The sequence below is a fragment of the Lagopus leucura genome, unplaced genomic scaffold, assembly GCF_019238085.1.
Source record: "Lagopus leucura isolate 7727_CA_CO unplaced genomic scaffold, USGS_WTPT01 Super-Scaffold_806, whole genome shotgun sequence".
NCBI classification, from domain to species: Eukaryota; Metazoa; Chordata; class Aves; order Galliformes; family Phasianidae; genus Lagopus; species Lagopus leucura.
Window position 1 is genome coordinate 8,699,118 of NW_024962260.1, and position 18,397 is coordinate 8,717,514.

General features: G+C 42.1%; 1 protein-coding gene across 9 annotated transcripts in view; it reads left to right on the forward strand.

Annotated features, from left to right (window-relative positions):
• The window catches only part of ARVCF (ARVCF delta catenin family member), a 210,537-nt gene that overhangs the window by 171,338 nt on the left and 20,802 nt on the right, over positions 1-18,397 (forward strand). For all 9 annotated transcript variants that reach the window (XM_042865425.1, XM_042865424.1, XM_042865429.1 and 6 more), the window contains one exon: positions 3,858-3,929. In XM_042865425.1, coding sequence (XP_042721359.1) covers positions 3,858-3,929 — 72 coding nt within the window. The remainder of the gene's footprint in view (positions 1-3,857; positions 3,930-18,397) is intronic.

The window sequence follows — 18,397 nt, forward strand, 5'->3', positions numbered from 1 at the left end:
ATTCTGCCTCTTTGTGACTGTTCCTTTATATTTTCTTCCTTCCTGTAAATTCTTGTTTTTCTTTTGCTGCTTTTCTGGTAATTAGAGGAGTGGTTCAATCAAGGTGAGTCTCTGCAATACTTTCTTTCCATCATCACCATAATCTACATTGTTCAGCTTCTACATGCAAGGCAAAGAGCTGAGATTAAGGTCTTGTTCATTCACCTTCTCTGCTCCTCCATGCTCTGCTTCCTCCTGTTCATTTCAGCAGGCATGGAAATCTGCTGTGTAATTGAGAGAGCATTTTCAGTTTGTTCTTCTCACGCTAAAAGCAGAAATGGCACATTTTTATTCAGTCCTGGCATAATTGATTTGCAACCAGCCTAACAATCCCTTTTAGGGAGGGCACAGGTAAGTGTGCAAGTTGCCTTGCTAAGTCTATCATGTCAAAGTTTAGTTTTGCTAACTCACCTGGGTAGCAATAAGTGTAAAGACTCAGCAGCTTGGAGTTGTACTCATAAAGGTCATTTTGTCAGCTTGGGAATGTGGCCCAGCCTTCTGCATCTTTGTTACTGACATTCAGGCTAGCTAGATGAAGAAGCTGCTGGGGAGCTGCACCCTTCAGCTTCTCATCCCAGCACAGCAGGTGGAATTGCCATTGGAAATGTACGACTGAGGCTAAAGTTTACCTCCCTTACTCCTCAGCTGGGAGTTCGGTTTGCTGTGCAGTATCCTGGAGATTTCCACTGACACTGAGGGGTAAAGACTGGCTCTTTGTCAATTTGTGACACTTGCTTCAGCTCAGTGTTGTCCGGAGAGTTGAGTCAAAATTAAACTGTTGAAAAAATTGCTCTACGGAACAGACAGTGCTTGTGAGCGTTCTGGGGGATGCTGCTCACAGACTGTGACTGGAGGCCTCTGGGGGGGACCTGCAGAGGGGCAGAGCGCAGCCCTGGCCTTGCATCACCCGCTGAACTGGGCGGTGATGGAGCATATTAACAAAACTTATGAGCACAGCATTGGCTGTTCTGGTGTGACATGAAGAATCTCTGCACTATTTTTTTTTTTTTTTCTAAACTCGAAGTGTTTGGGGATTAATCTTTCAGCAGGAGTGGTCTAGCTGTGAATAGCTGTATTGATTATCCAAGGAAACAAAATGATATTTGAGGAAGATGATAAACAGCACTATTGGTTAATAACACCGGGTTATATCTCACAGTCCTTATTAAGGTTCTGACAGTGAGGATGCCAAAGGTCATGTTTTAGTTGTTTTTTACATAAAAGTTGTGGGGGGAGAGGGAAAGAATTTTAATCCTACTGTTTCAGAGACTGTAAATTGCTTCTTGTACAATCAAGTCTCATGTCAGGCTGTTTTCCCAAAGCAGATTGCTGTGCCAATTCCTTCAGCCAGGTCTCATAAAACAGACCTGTCAGCAGGCACATTCAAAGCTGTCTGTCTCTTGGCCAAGTCTGGAGCTGTGCTTTTGATCCAGCAGCATAATCTTTTCTCTCCTGTTCTTAGAGCTGTAAAACTTGGGGAGGAAGGAGATGTATAGAAGGGAAAAAATTGAGATGTCCAAACCACGTGCCTTAAACTGCTAGCATGATCTTTTAAACATCCCTGTGTGCTAACAATGCTGGCAGGCTTGAGTGATATTCAGAGCTGCAGTGGCTGTCAGTGAAGCTGCTTTCTCATGATGTCATTCAGGGTAGGTGAGGCTGAGAGGTCTGTAATTGATAGGCTCTTGAAATTGCTGAATGCTGTCACCTTGTTAGGAAATCCAAATCAATATTGCGGGTCTCTTGGAAATCAGATGGGAACAGGAGCAGCTGCACCATGTTTGCCTTCCGGATGGATTTCTTTTGGAGTTGTTTTACAGCTTAGTCCTCGTGTTCCTCATCCCCTCCCTATAGGAAAGCCCCAGATAATGGAGGTGCTTTGGGAATTTCTGAACCTGGCCCTTGCTGAATTGGATTAAACAAGCAGTTGGTAAAGCAGAGATCCCATTGGTCAGAGCTCTGTCTCTTGAATTTCTTCCAGTAGTAAACTGCTGGCAGCTTCTGTTCTAAAGAGACGTGGTTTTGTGTGAGGGCTGGTTTAGTTCCTCTGAGAGACAAACCAGTAAAGGCTTCCTAAAAGGTGACCAGTACATTCAGTGTGGTCCAGAAATTGAGACTGCCACTGAAGATGAGAGAATGCAGGGCGGAAAGATGGCTTAGTAAATAGCTGCTTCTGCACTGCCAGCTCAAAAGATGCAGCAGCCTACGCTGCTCTCCTGGACAATGTCTTTAACTGGTGGCACTAGGCTGGAGGGATCCTGCTTCTTACTGAGCCATGTCAGTTCTGCAGGGCTAATAGAAATGACAATTTCCTGTCTTTACATAGAGAACTTCTGAAATAAGTGGTTGTGTTGAGTGGTCTGGCTCTTGCTGCAATTATTCATAGGTTTTTTTAATTAGCTAATGCCAGAGACATGAAATTGGGGATGTGTGATAGGAGTTAGTCATGCTTGTAGTTACAATGGAGTCCCATTTCTTGGTCTGTCCCAAGTTTGTAATATTTCCTAAACAATGACTAATGTCCTCTTCAGTCCCTCTGCTTGGACAGTCTGCAAAGGTTTGCAAGCACTGACAGTGTTCAGCTGTCATTATGAAACGTAGTGTCCTTTACTGTTCATTTTTTCTTTCTGGTATTTAGTTCACCAAGCAATATGCTTCAAGTTCTTTCGTGGAACAGAAACTAGATGGAGGTCTGCAGAGTTACAGCTGCGTCCTGTCCTTCCCTTTAGGAAAGGTGCCTTTCAGAGCACTGGCATGCTGTATGGTCCCGTGACTTTTTGGCAGTTCAGAAAGATGGGCTTTGGGGCTTTGCCATACTTTAATCAAACGGCTTCAGATGAACAGAACTTCAGATGTGTGTTTGGTTTTGTACAGCACTGAAAGTTGGCTGATACTCTGTGCTGAAGATTCAAAATTTAAAAAAAAAAAAAGTAGTATTTACAAAGAAACAGTGGGGATGTAATGCTATCCTGAGGGCTCTTTTCTTTTCTCTTCCTGGCGTTTCTAAATGTTCGTATTGGTATTTAAAAGCACTGTTTCTCTTCTGCACTGCACACGTTTATTTTTCATCAAGAATGTAGAATGGCTCATGGGATTCATCTTCCTGCTTATGACAGGGCAGGGATTGGCCTCTCCTGTTCTCTGACCTGTTCCAGTCCAGAGCCAGACCAGTCTCCATGTTATATTTTCCAATATTTTCTGCCTGTTTGCTGTTAAGCATCCTGACTTGGGCAGCTTTCAGCTCTTCCTGCAGACCTCCCTGAGCAGTCTGGTAGGGTCTGTGTTCAAGAGCAGCTAAACTGAGTGCAAATTCATTGCATCATTCACTATTGCAATTTCTTCTGCTGTTCTTGAGGGAGAGGGACTAGATAACAAGATTTTCCCCCTGAAGTAATTAGGGAAGGCTGAATTGTGTAGTGCTGCCCTCCCAAGCTATGTAGATTCCTGCACTTCCTTCAGAATCTCATATCTCTGTTCCAGGGCTCCCAATGGCAATGCTTGGTTATCCCATAGGGTTTGTGTGTGCTTACCCAAGCCAGAATGTCTCTGCGGTGGAGGAAGAGAAAATTAACGCTTCTCTCCCCAGCTGCATACGTTAAATTGAATCCATAGCCTAAAAGTGAAGTCAAGGTGCTGTTCCACTTTTCTGTGTAGAACTGTTTAAGTTAAAGCTTATGTAATGTATGTTTAGAATTCTCTCAGCAAAAGTATGAAATTGTTTCCCTCATTTGCTAATAAATAGCTAAAATTGCACTTCCTTGATTGGTCTTTACCATCTGTTGTCCTCTTTCTTTTTTTTTTTTTTCTTTTTTGCACAGGAAAGAAAAATGGAGATTTGGACAGGAATTTTGATACACTTGATTTGCCCAAGCGGTCTGAGACAGCAAAAGGTAATGCTAATGTCTGTGCTTTTGGAAATAACAAGTAGCATGTGAGTTGGAGGCTCTTAGAGGGATTTGAGACATGAACCAATCATATTGATCTTTATTTTGTATTTGTTTAATTGAAATAATAGATTTGTCAGTGCTGGTTTTTATCTGGTAATGCTAAATACAAGCAGCTTTTGTATTAAACTTGTAGAGGCCTGCCTGAGCTAAGGATTACCAAAAATCAAGGAAGAAGTAACACTAAATCCAAGGGCTGTGAATGAATTGTTATATTTTGAATTCTAAAAATTGCTTAAAATTTGCAGGTTTCTAATACGTATATTTTTCATTACACCCATAATACAGCATCGTACTGGAAAGTAGAGAATTCTTTTCGTAGCTCAGCCCATAAGTTTATTGTGAGATTCCCATTTCAGGAGAGGTTCAGGTTGGGAATGATGGAAAGGTTCTTCAGAGGATGGTCAGGCCCAGCACAGGGTTCCCAGGGCAGTGGGCACGGCCCTGAGCTGCCAGAGCTGGGGGAGCACTGGGGCACCGCTGTCAGACGTCAGGTTTGCTGTTTGGGCTCTGACCCTTGTGGGTCCCTCCCAACTCAGGCTGTTCTGTGAGTAGGGTTTGGTGATTGTGCCTTGCTGAAGTGTTGAGTGCATGCTGGCTTCCTTTACAACTCCAGCTGTGAATTCCCTCACTGCACCTGAGTGTAAGGAAATACGAGGAAGCATGAAGTGCACTAACCACTGATCTTTTCCCTTTCCTGGCATATCTGTGTTTCTTCAGTTTTTCAGCATTGTGCTTCGGGTTCCAGCAGTTCTCCTTCAGTCTGTACTTCCATCCTGAATATGCTGTCTTTAGTTGAATGCTAAGAGATTGTTTGGGTCTTCTCATACTTCTTATAGCATTGGAAAGTGTTTTGAAACTTGTACAAGTTTGTGTTAGAAGTGTGTGCAGTATCACTGCAGATACAACGACTGTCATAGCAACTGCTGTGGTGCCACACTGTTCACCTGGCCTGGCAGAAGAGCTCTCCTGCAGCACCCTCACCTTCATGATCTGTAAATAGCAAGAACTGAATGTTCTTCAGAGTGTATAACTGAAATTGCAGGCACCCTTTACACTGGTTGCAGTTTCTAGGCTGTTATCCAAACTTTGGTTTTCACTTGGTGCATTATTGCACAAGATAGTAATGCGCCCTCTAGAAGGTGCAATACCATCCTGTACAGAAAGCTGCTGGTCGTACCTCATAACCAGCTTTCACTTTCATGGCATCAGTTCAGGACTGGGCACTGACATTGCAGAGCAAGGAGACTTTGCAAGGATGTTTAAAAAAATTTTTTTTTAAAAAGGCAAAATATAGCAAGGGCTTCAACTCTAACATTCCAATCATACTTAGAAAAGAATGAGGGTGCCAGTAAAGTTTAGGGGAAAAAAAAAAAGATCCAGATTTTCTACAAAGAAATGTATTTTGCATGGCTTTCTTTAAGATTAAACTCTTTGATATGCCTTTTTCTAATGGTAGAGGTGAGGCATATTTAATGGGAGCTACAGCTGTCTGAGCTTACACAGCTCATTATATTCGGTATCTAGAAATCACACACTTGAAGAGATAATTTTTGACAATTCTGAGATGCTCTCGTTTAAATGGAATAGGTTATAATCTGATGACATCTCTCACTACATTGATTAATTGCATGGTGTTTTTTAAGAAGCCGTTGGTGTGGGATCTGCACGTTTGTGTATTCCAAGGGGTGGGGGAATGCAAGGACACTTTTTTGTTCCCTTTTTTTTTATCAGTAGTTTCCTTTAGGACGTTTGGTTAAAGTGAGAGTTCCTGAATATTAAAGGTCATAAAAAGATCTCTAGGACTTTGAATTGTTCAGTGAGACGAATAAAATTGCAGTCTTAAAACCCTTAAGAGCCTAGGTCAGATCTGTGCCATAGAGGATAATTGGCTCTGATGAGATCTGCTCTCAGCTGTGGCAGATCCTTGTAACTGAGACTGGAAAGCCATGCAAATTTTAATGATCAAAGGCACTCCGTTTGAGTGACACAGTTAAGTGCTATTTCAAAAATCAACAATTATAGATTAATCTCTTTCATGTATTATTAAAGTCACATTAAAGTGACTTTTCAACTAGAATCTTTCTAGGCAAGTGAAACTGCGGTAGTAAGTTTTTTTTCCATGCAGGGCAGCAACTGAACATGGGGGTAGCCAACTAAATGTTGGGATGCAGTGTTGCAAGTTTCATGCAGTCCTGAGTCATCGTCCACGGTGCTTTCCTTCCTTGTTGGGCTTAAGAGTGGCTTTGGAGAAGCGCCAACATGATTTCTTTCTGAAATAATCTTAGACGTGATCACTGAGCTTAATTGATACTCTGCTTATCAACTAGCTCAGTCTTGATAGAAAGTATCATCTTCGAAAATTTTGTTTACTCTCAGAATTACAAAAACTGTCATGGAAACCAAGCCGAACGGCGATGCGGTCACATAACTGAATGTGAAAAAGCAGAAACTTCAGTAGCTTCTAGTTGGAGAGGAATGGGGTGGGTGTGTCGGTGTCTGTTTCTGTGGCTGAGGCTTTTTCAGTCCCTGTTCAAAATGGCTTGTGAGCGCGTTCACATCCTGAGCAGAACAAAGGGAATGTGGGGTTGTTACCTGGTTGAAATTCCAGAAATTTTTCTCCCATTATTTGTTTTCTTTGGAGAGTAAGGGATGAATAAAAGGAGATTTTTTTTTTTTCAAATGGATGCTCTGAAGTCTTCTTTTCTTCTCATTGCTCTAGTTGTTTTGTTTTGTTTTTATGAACACTGGATTTTGCTGCAACATAGCATTTGAGCAGCCCTGAAACCATTTCTGTCCCTTTATAACTTCATGTGCTAGGCATTCTGCTGGGGAATGCTTCCAGTTCAGGGTTATCATCTGTAGCAAACTGGATAATGTCAGATGAGAGATCTTGCAGTGCTTTCAGAAGCTGTCTCATCTGATATTTAAAAACGAAGATATGTGTACATGCTCTGGCAGCATCCAGAGTACTGCTGTCCTCGTGAGGAAGGACTGTGGAAGAGAAGCATCATGATTCCACTTTGTTGAAAGGAGTGTATTTTCAACAGGGAGAAAGGATAACTTTTGAGGAAATGATAAGAGCTTGCAGAGGGCCGTATGAGAAGGAAACAGCACTAAGAAGAAATTATGAATGCTGTCATTGGGACCTCACTATATTTAGCACTTTCAGAAATTCCTTCTTCTGTGAGAAGCAGCAGCCTTGCTGAAATCCCTTTCCCCGTATAAAGTAGGTCGCTGACGGTGGTGTTGGCTCTCCCCTCTGCAGCCTGTTTTTCTGCACTACCTTGGTGTGAATGTTGATGTGCACATTAAATATGTAGCATAGTACAATTCCTTGGCTTTGTTAGCAGCATCCTTATTCCTGAGCAAGAGTAGCGACAGGAGGCCCGTGCAGTAGGAGAAGGACAAGGATTAATCATACCTGTGCAGTGGAAAGCAGTGCCTCAAATGGCAGATTAAGAGATAAGAATCAGCATTGGTTTGTGTCAGCCCTCTGAAGGTGTTAGCAAGGTTGTAATGTAATGATAGGAAGGTGCTGGATTGTTCATCTCTGTTCATCAGTGCTACAATGGGAAAGAGAAAGTCCAGAAGAGCAAAACTGCTTTTCGTGTGTAATTGGTCAGTTATTCCTAATTAAGTCCAAGGCTGGTATTTGGGTTAGACAAATCCCTTGACCTCTTGTGTATGCATGCAGACATCTAATGGCATAAAAGGGGATACTCTAAGATGCTTTGAGTGTTGAACTTCAGCTCTGGTTTCATTTCATCTCATTCAGGAGTTGAAAATTTTCAGCCGTGAGGATGGATGTTCAGGTACATTTCAGCCAGTGGGCAAACTAACTCGTTCTCTCCTTTAAATCAGTTACTATATTGTTCATTAATTTTTCCTTTCCATTTTGATTATTTCAGCTCACTTGCATTTTGGGGATGTAAACAGAGGAGAGAGGTGAATTTCTTCTTTCTCTGTTATCTCAAATACTCAGTCACTTTTCATGTAGCCCAATGCAGATGATAGATTTCCTATTCCAGAAGGTGAGCGTTTAAATTCACTTATAAATCTTTGTGTTACTGCTCCAGGAAATTAGACTTCCTGGCACTGTCAGCATAATGACTTTAACTTAGTAGATTACAAAAACGCTAGCAATTTGTCTTCAACTAAAGGCAACACTGTAGTGGGAGAGAGACTTCACTGAAGCTTTTGACTTTATGTTTGTAATTAAGATTAGCTCCTGTTTTCGGTTTCACTGCCATTTTTATTTGTTTTCTTTAAAACTTTACAAGTTGACTCCAGCACTTCAGTCATTAATTATGATTGTCAGAATTGAGTGAGTAGGATTGATGGATAAACAGCCCCATCCACACCCCTCCTGTGTGTGAGAGCAAGGGACTGAGAACATCTCTGTGGGAGCAGGTAATGTGTTCTTGTATTAATATGTTTTAAAGTATTTCATGCACGGTGTTGAGAATTCCTATCAGAATTATTAGTATCTCTTATACCTGTCCTATACTGAGTGTTCTTCTTGGTCCCATGTGTTTTTTCATAATTTGCAAAGCAGTTGAAAGAACTCTCATCTGTCTTCTAAGTCTTTGAGTCAGAGAACAGTTATCTTGGATAGGAAAATTTCCATACATGACCTGCCCTTCCCAACCCTTCTTCATCCTTCTAAATGAGGAGAAACTGACTCAGCTAGAGAGTACGTGGTTATTCTGGAAATAAGGGATGAACACACAGAACTATCCCTGTTCTTTATCCTTCGTTATTATTGAATGTTCAGACTTCCACAGCATGTGCGGGGGCAAAAAGCTAGCAGTCAGAGACAAGATTCTTCCTTTCCATCTTTAGTCCTTTAGGACTATAAAATTACTCTTACAGTCAGTTTCCAGATCTTTCTTGCCTAAGGCTGACATTCAAGATTATAGATCTATTATAATAACTAGCTGTATCTTCAAAAGACAAGAATCTCAGATGGTAAATTCTCTTTCTGTCTGTTGCGAATTTGTGGCCAAGTTATAAAGGCACTGAATGTGAGACTTACCATGCATGTGTCCCAACATCTTCAACTAGAACGCTTTATGTACTTGTGTAATAAAAATACCTGCAAAAAACTAAACAGCAGGAACTCCACTGAAGCAGATAGTAATGATGGCAGCTGCTGAGGAGGTAGAGTTGTTTGGGGTTTCAGCAAAAGACAGAGCTGGAAGCAAGAAAGTCTCATTTTCACATTGCAGTTACTGACTTGCTGAGTGGCCTTAGGCAAGTTAATTGCCTTCATATGCCAAGGCTGCAGTGAGCTCATTCACGAAGTCTCGCTACTTCCACCCCTTCAGTGGGATAATGACTGGTGTTTTTGCTGCTGCTGTGATAACCAATGCAGAATATACACGATATGCTTGTAAAAACAGCAACTTCTGCCAAAGTGTTGGGTATCACAACTGTTAATAGCACTGCAGCAATAAAAAAAATCATACAAAAATTCTGTTCAAGGTGTGTGGCAGTGTTTTACCCCATTGGGATATTGTGTGAATGGAATGAGGATTTTATGGTGCAGAGAGTACTTTCAAAATGCACAACACTACAAACTGCTTAGTATTCTTGCTATACTTGTTAGGATAGGCAGTAGCAGATACAGCTGCTTTAAACCAGTTTTGGGTCACCCGAGGAAGGCAGAGGTCATAATCCTGCAATAAAGAAGGAATCGCTTATTGTCTCTGACTCTTACTACTCTCCAAGTAGAGATGCTTCCCTTGTGGCTGCCAGTCCTCTCATGAGTTACGTGAGAGGCAGAACCTGGGTCCAGCTGTTCTGGTGCAGCTGAATTGCTTCCACCTGTGCTCCCAGGGCTGGCCCTGCCCCTTTACCTGGTGCTCCATCACTGGTTTGGCTGTGACTCCACCATTCCCATACAGTGTGCTATACTTACTGTGTATTTGTATGAAGGAGTTCAGCCATGTTATTTGTGATGCTCCATGAAGATAGAAGTACACAGAAACCAGTATGTAACTTTATGCCTCGGCAAGTTTTATAGCCCAGCTACAGCGTTCACTTTAGCTATGGCAGTTCAAAGCAATTCAAAGTTAACAGGATCTCATCTCTTGAACCAGTGATGGGACTTGCATGTGCCTTTACACTTGGCTACCATTTCTGTTGCTCCAGTAGTTAATATTGCAAAGTGCTAGTTTTCAGTCAATTTTTTTGTGCTCACAGCCTTTCCTGTACTGTTGGTCTGTTTCTGACAATCATTAATATTCTCCTCACAACCCTCCTTTTTGTGCATATGTTTCTGTGTGTGTCTCATTTAACATTTCTATTCTACAAGCAATTCTAATTCTAAATTCTGAAACGGAATGTCTGTTATTACAGAGCACAGCTCATTATGCAGATGCTGCTCAAGGACTGTTTATAAAATGAAAACACGCCATGAAAATATGCCAGGGTTAAAAGCAGAAGTTGGTGAGGAAGTGCTTATCCCGTATGACTGGAACTGTTTCGATTTGGGATTCAGTCACTTCAGTGGAAAAACTCCATCTGTCTGTCCATCCCAAATTATGGTGTCAGATTTGTGCCATATCACTTTTTCAGCTTCACTTAAGGAACAACAACAATGAAAGCAGACTTTTTCTCCCTTCTGGCATAAGCGTAGAAGATGAATGTAAGATGTTATACTGTGAAGCAGGATGCAAGTCAGGTTATCCTGATTGGCTATCCAGTCTTATTATGAAAAGTAAGAAAGAGGAATTCAGCTTTTGTCAGAACTTAGAAATGGGATTTTATGTCAAAATCATTCACAAAACCTTGTTGCACAAAGTTAAGTTGTTTCTGGTGTCCATCAAAAGTACCATAGCAAAGTTCTGCTGACGAAGCTACTTGACAAGTTAAAAGAACAGCAGGAAGTTTCAGAATAGCTGAGGCAGAAAAATTGTATAATGTGGATTTAAATCCCTTGCCAGACTTCCAGAAATAGTGCGTAAGTAAAAGGAGGTCATTGCAGCTCCGTGTCAGTGTTGTGAAGGCAGTACTGTGAGGAGTAACAGCCATGTGAATGGCTTTCTTAGAGGACTGTGTGACTCAGATGCTTTCTAAACTCAGTGTTAGACTGATACCTCTCAAATCTTATTTAAGATCTGTCTTGGATGGTCTGGCCATTCAATGTAGCACTCCAGCACACAAAATGCAGAGTTAAGCTTTGGGACGGGTTGGCAGAGAGGCTTTGAAAGGGGCTCTGCCACTGGCGGGTCTCAGGACCCAGCTGGACGAAGTTGGAAATAACTTGAACCAGATTGAGTGCTGAGCCCACGTAGAGCAAGAGGCTGCCATGGGGACCTCCAGCACTCTCACTCTTATTGCTCTCTGTGACTCTTTTTGTGACTGATGATAATGACAGACGAAAAACATGCATGCAAAGAAACAGCAGAATTTTCTTTTTATTAGGGACAGGGGTTTTTGGTTTTTTGCAAAATGTGTTCATCCAGGACAGCTAGCCAGGCATCTCAGGTGGGAAGAGTCATCTGCCCAACAAAAATGAAATATTTAAGTAATTCTGAACTAACTGCAGATTGAGGTACTAGACATCCAGCAAGGCCCTTCTGGAACTGTAGAATGGATTCCTTATAATGCAGCTGATACAGGAGAAATACATGAAGTGTCCATTATTATTCCTCCTTTACTTGAACAGTATTTATTAGAGTTAATGGAGAGCATTAATTATGGAGTTAATCTCAAGATTAAAATAAACTAGAATGTTGTACACTCTGTGCATTCTAAATTGCAGAAATTACTGGTGCTGAAGCTGCAGATGTGTTTTGGAGAAAGGCAAATAAAGAAACTCAAAAAATTAAAAAATCTCTTTTCTCAACATTAATTTCCAGCACGTTTACCTGCACAGCTGCTGCAGTCATGTTATCTGACTCATTACTTTATAAACCACTTAGGGATCTTGAATGTGAGAGCTGTGCTACAAAACCATATTTATTTCCATAACCCTGAGTGCTGTGTGCAGGCTTAAAAGCTCTCCCATCTCCACTCTGACAGGGGAATGATGTGACTTAATGTGCCAAATACATCTAGCTGAGGAATGAAGAAAAATGACCTTGACCTGGGAGGCAGGCATTTTACATTGTACAATGGACAGTTAAATTTACCTGTCAGCCATGCAGGAGTGGGGGGGGAGATCTTACCTCTCCATGGTCAGGAAAGCAATGTCAATCCAGTTGTTATTTGCTCTAAACCTATGCAGGGCTTGATTACTGACACCCGCGTTTTCAGATGATCAGCGTGAATGTTGATCTGTGTGCAGTAGGAAGGAGTGTGTTTATATTTCAGTCTCTCAATTTCTTTCAACTCTGAATTTTCAGAGGTGTGAAAAACTGTAAGTCTACAATAACATGAAATGTTTCTTGTCTTACTGACATAAGAAATCTGTGTTGGATTTGAAAACTACCCTAAACAACCTGGTCCAGGTTAGGAATCTTTTCATTATTTTAACAGTGATTAAGTGGTTTCAAGGAAGCTGTTTTAGTTGTTCAGAGGTAGTGTATGTTTTCACTTCGCTATGCAATTTCTCCTATTATTTTCTTTTTGTGGGCCATTCCTGTAGGATAGCTAAAATGGGAACAGGCTGCAGTTGGATGTTGTGTAACATTCCTCCTTTGTCTCTTGACAAATATCTGTGCTTCCACTCTTTCAAATAAGAATCACATTCATTGCTATGAGCTGGGGGCCCAGATCCTTTTTTTTTTCTTTCTTTTTACTTACAGGTGGATTGATCTGTGGTTGGAAAAACGTGCATGTGCTTGGACAGCTAAGGTTTTGTAGAGGCATTCGGTCCAATGTTCATAACATTTATCTCACACTTCTGTCCAAATTCAACTTTTACAGCAAGATCTGTGTCTCCAGGAAGCCTATAATTTTATGGGCAAAACTGTTATTGTCAGCTCTGCCAAGGATTATCAGATATTCAATGCCTCGGACATATTTACATTTAATAGCAACTTCCGTGCTTTTCTACAAAGCCAGAGTGTTTGGCTGAAGGGAGGAGAGTATCCCCTCATTCCACAGCTTGGTGTTGTGCATCCCAGCTCAGGTGGGGGAGGAGCAGCATCTACTGTTGCAATTCACCTTCTGTAACCCCAGACTGGAAATGGACGAGGTGCTTTGAGGATTGTTGGATTGTTGGAGAGTCTCTGTTCTTGAAGACATTAAGGCTTCCATGTTATGCCCAACTCCATAAGAACGAACTACCCATGTACTGTACCTTGAAAACTTGGGCTGCAGGGTCAATTTTTTGTAAGAGAATTTGAAAAAATACCTTTTGTTTATGCTGCTTCATTCTGGCCTGGCATTTAGTTTACACTGAAGAAGTAAAATTCTCCTTGGATGCTTGGGAGATGTTTAAATTGCCTGACAGCAGCAGAGTGACTGTAATTGAGACAGATTAGTGGAGGCACTGGGTTTCCTTTGGGTGCATGTGGCAGCTTTCATGAAATGGAGAGAAAAAGTGAAACACATTTTTGGCTTTGGAAGCTGCAGCGGGAACTAATTGGCAATTTCAGAGCACAAGCAGGATTGGAGGATGTGTCTGTGTTTGCATATAGTAAATTATTTAATTATATGAGTATGTTTTTCCATATGGTACTTGCCTTTAACGTGCTTATAAAGACAAGATTGTAGAACTCTGCCTGTAATGAACTAAATGGGCTTCTGGTATCAGTTCTGATGATGAAGTATCACTGACGTTTCATTTCTCTTGGCTGAGATCGGGTCTCCTCGCTTCTTCCCAGCTTGGATACTGTTAACCTTTCCCCAAGGAAGGTTAGCTGTTTATATCCAAATTTTGTCGTCTTACTGGAAAGTATTTTGAAGGAGTTGGTATTTCTGTGAGGGTAGATACACTGGATAAAAGACCTTATTCTCCTTTCTTATTCTAATAAGTCAAGCCAGACAGTTCTGCTGCTCCTCACTGCCTTAAGCAGACAGGCCTCTAGCAAGCGACTGAGCTAATAAGAATAACCAAATACTTGTGTAATGGCTTATGACCATTTATGAGATCTTTATATAAAATCATGATGAAAGTAGAAGTAGACTCAGTGAAGCGTGAGTAACCCAGAAGAAAAGCTTTCAACTTGCCTTCTAAGCATGGTTCAGTGTGTGAGCTCTGGAATATATATCTATTTTCTTTGATTTTTGTTCCCCTTGACACTGAAGATGAAGCTGGGGCTGTAAAGGGAAGAACCTTGACAGGTGCCAGCCCGAGTGGAAAAACCATCTGTCCGTCCCTGTCTGTCACAGCTCTGAAGCAGCAGCCATTGCTGATGGATCCAGGCACTTGTCAGCAGCACGCAGGCTTTCAGAGCGGAGCAGGATGTCCCTTGGCAGCAGGGCGGTGTTTTGAAGTGCAGTCAGCAGAAATCCCTCTAGTCCCATATCTGACAAAGCAGTCTCATTTCTGTAAATTCCATGGTGATGCAGGATTTGTTTTTGCCTTGCTGATCAAGATTCTCTCCACCGTGGATAGAGGATTAAAGGCAGAGAAGACCCGATTGCCCTGCATACTCTGGGCTGCCCCACACCCTGACCTGCCACAGGCCTGCTAGCGGGAGTTGGCGGTCATGGAGGCCTGCAGGAGCACAGCTGTCAGTTTCTGCAACAACACGATCCTGTGCCTTGCTGCATCCAGGCAGAGCACTCTCTGCTCCCTGCCATCACCTCTCTTACACCAGCAGGCTGCCCAAAGAGCTGACTGCTGCCTTTCCCTAGCTTCCAGCTGTGCTGTATCACCTCTCTGCATGGCACACAGGGAAGAACAGAGCTCTCCAGTTTGACAGCTCATTCTTCCTTGCCACTGGATCTTACTGCTTTGCATTGCAGTGCAGTGTCTTTTCCTCCGCTCTGCAGCCACAAAGGGGCTTTGATTTCCAGTCCAATGCAAATCACGTAGCAGGGGAGGCACCTAGTTGGACCATCCCCAGCCTCATGATCTAGTGCATTCCATGCAGTCTCTCTTGGAGATAGGAAAAAGATGCTTAAGAGGTCTGCAGAGGCAAAAAAGGGCTTTCTGTGCTTTTTCCACCTTTCTTGCATACTTCAGTACTTTATGTCTGTGGGTGAGCAGATATTTCAACTAAATAACCACAGCCATTGTTGCTTTTTTTCCTTCGGTGCTTTCCAGCTGTCTTTTGTGATCTTTCTTCCATGCTTGCCTACTTGCTGGGGTTTTATAACCTTAAGCTTATAAAGCTGTTCAACAACTAAACAGTTCCGAATAACATCAGAATGTTTTTAATAAATTAAATGGTGTCTGGAGCCGAAGACTATTGCATGATTCCTTTTGCAGTAAGCACTTCTCTGCAGACAGGTTGTTACTACTGAGCTGGGGGAAAGCTAAAAGCTCATTAGCTTCCTGGAGTCAAAGCATCTGATTGGCATCAGAAACTGCAAAGCAGAGTTTGACAAGGGCTTGAGGCCAGAAAAGGGTATTTCAGAACACATGATCATTAGTCAAACACACACCAAAAAAAAAAAGGAGGAAAGAAAATGATAGGTCCAGGCAGCATGAGGCGAAAGGAAGGAGTCCCTTAACTGCCGTTATTTTCAGTGATGAGCCTGAGACATTTTTATGTTATGGGTTCTTGAACTTGTTGAGATACTAACAGCTAATACTAACATACTGTGTTTCATCATTGGTCATGGCTGTGGTGTGATGGCTATGGATAGGGAATTTCAGGGAATCACTCAATTGTCTCTGTTTTAAAAACATTTCATACAGTAAGCTCGAACCCTCTTGCAGTTTGGCTGGACTGTTAGGCATCTGCACTAATAAAGGCAGTGAAAAGTGTAGCTCTCAATTCTGTTCAGCTGCATCACATGGCAGCTATGATTTGAAGAGGAGCAGCATGCTTTTACTGAGATGTATGTGGGTTTTGTAAGGAAATCATTTTTCTTGTTCTGACTTCTTTTTCCAGTTTGAGGAAAAGTCCTTCCTAAAAGCACATTCTGGCATATGTACACGACTGTACATTTGTAAACAGTTGTTTATATAATGTGAAAAGTAACAATTTTCCTCAAGTTCCCGATCTTCATTAGCTTCTGCTCCTTTGAGAAAACTTGACTAAATACAGAAAACTGTTGCAGTGTGCTCTGAAAAGGTCTGAATTTGAACCCTACCAAAGCAGAGGTAAGCAAGTTCCAGCCTAGAGATTCCATCATTTAAAAGTTTCCACCATTAAGAAATGGGATCCATTTTCACACCTACTTCTATCAAATAAGGCTTTCTGTCATGTTGCCTCATCACCTTATCTTTTCCAGAATTACCAATGGTAAACTGTCTGTTTTTGTGCTGTGGATTTTGATGACTATGGCATCCCCGTGTGTTCTTGACTTGTGGTTACAGCTTTGAGGTCAGTAAGAGGACGCCTTCCTGGCTTTCCATGTTCTCTGCTCATGTAAACTTGCCCAAATGCCAGAAGCCAGGCTGGATCAGCAGTGTTCTAATTTCTAGCTTGATTGTGCAGTCCTTGCAATTGCTATCTGTGACAGAATAGGAGGGGTGACAAAATAGAGCTGTTTGGTACCACACACAAGGAGATATCCCTCAGGGCATGTGTGCAGTCACCAAGCACTGCCATCTGGGCCCTTTCTGGGAGAAAAAAATTAACAAGTCAGTCAAGTGCAATTCTGGATGGCAGTGGAGACAGGAACAGATTCATCAGAAGCAGCCATGGTCAATCATAGCAGCAGCGTCTCTGAGATCTGAAAGAATAAGCCTGGACATTTGACCTTGTCCACTGTTGTTCTGATACTGCTGTTCTGCAGCAGACAATGTCTGGAAATTCAGGTTTTCCCTCTCAGAGAAACATAATGTGATCGATGGTCTGCTTGGTATTGATCTTGTATGCACGGGCCAAATTGCTGTCTGATTAAGAAGTCCCTGGTGCCATGTGCATCAACCCTGTGCCCACTGTCCTTTTGGTAACAGCTGTTAGAGGCACGTGTCCAACCTGGTAGCTTAAGGAGAAAGCTTCCCTGGAGGCAGCAAGCAAGATTGTTTGCATCCAGGAGCATTTGCATTTCTGTTTTCCTAGCGTATCGATCTGCTCTCAGTAGGATGGCCAGCGTGATCCGCCTAATCTGTCTTCTGTCTTCAAATGCTATAGCAGTTGAGGCAGGAGTAAACTGCCATAAAACTACCCATAAAACTACCATGAGTACACAGAATTTCTCCAAGCAGGAGTGTTCATCCGTAGCTTAGAGTCCAAGGTGTGCCTGAGCTACCCTGAGCACGATACCCTTGCAAGAGTAGTGGCATCATGCTCTGAAACATGGCAGAGCTGGCAGACCTTTCCTGAGAATTCTGTTCTTATTCTGTTATCACTGTGAAGTAAATAAAAAATAACTTTGCATCAGGTGGAGACCTAAAGCAGTGTTAACAGTTCTTGTACCATACTTAAAGTCTTCAGGGACTGGGGTAAAGGAGGCTATTTGCATGCCATCCATTTTAATCATTTGGTGAAAGGGCTTTACATTTACTTTGGATCCTCAGCATCACAGCTTGTAATAATGGTGTTTCTCAAAAGCACCACTGAAAGTGACCTACAAAAGCTTAAACGTGCTACAATTCACCATCATGCCTGCTATTGCTTTGAGAGGAGACCTTTAGCAATTCATTCTCTGCATCAGCCTTGCTGCCAGGTATTTCCTGCCCTTCAGTAGCAGCCTACGGGGACATTGTATTCTCCTTTTGAACGGGTAGCTTGGGTAGTGCTCTAGTTATCTGCAGCACCATTCAGATCCTTATTAAGTATTGGTCCTCCAGAGCCTTCTCAACTGATTAGTGAACAGAGGAAAGAGTTGTTAACTGAACATCTCCTGTTGCCAAGAGACTTAGCTGCATAGACTTGAAAAAAGCCTTTGTTACTGGGCAGTGCGTCAGTTGCTGTTGGGAGGAATGCTGCTTGGAAAGGGAGAGCTGTTTTAGTCTTAAAATATTTGCTCACAGAAAGCAGAAGTATTGGAATTCGCACAAGGTCAAAATAGGTTGTGTTTAATTGAGCCATCTCTGTTAAATTGCATATTCTTTGATACGAAATGAAATATAATCAATTTCATAGGAAGTCATCTCTGTAAGAGAGATACCCTGGTGACAGCTTGTGGAGCTTGAGAAATGTGAATAATAGAAATAGCTACAGACAGTGTGTTTTCTCAGGCATCCTTATTTCTCCTGCACCACCTTGCCTTCCTGTTCCCTTTCCTTGCTGCTCTTCTGCCTTCCCTGCAGATCAGCTCCTTGTTTTATTTTTGCATTCCTCCACATTTTGAAGTACTGCTGATGTCCTTGTTACATCCTTGTGGCATGAGGGAGCTGCTTCCCCTTTTAGCTAGCAAGCCATTGCTTTTTGCATTGTGGAACTAGGTGGTAA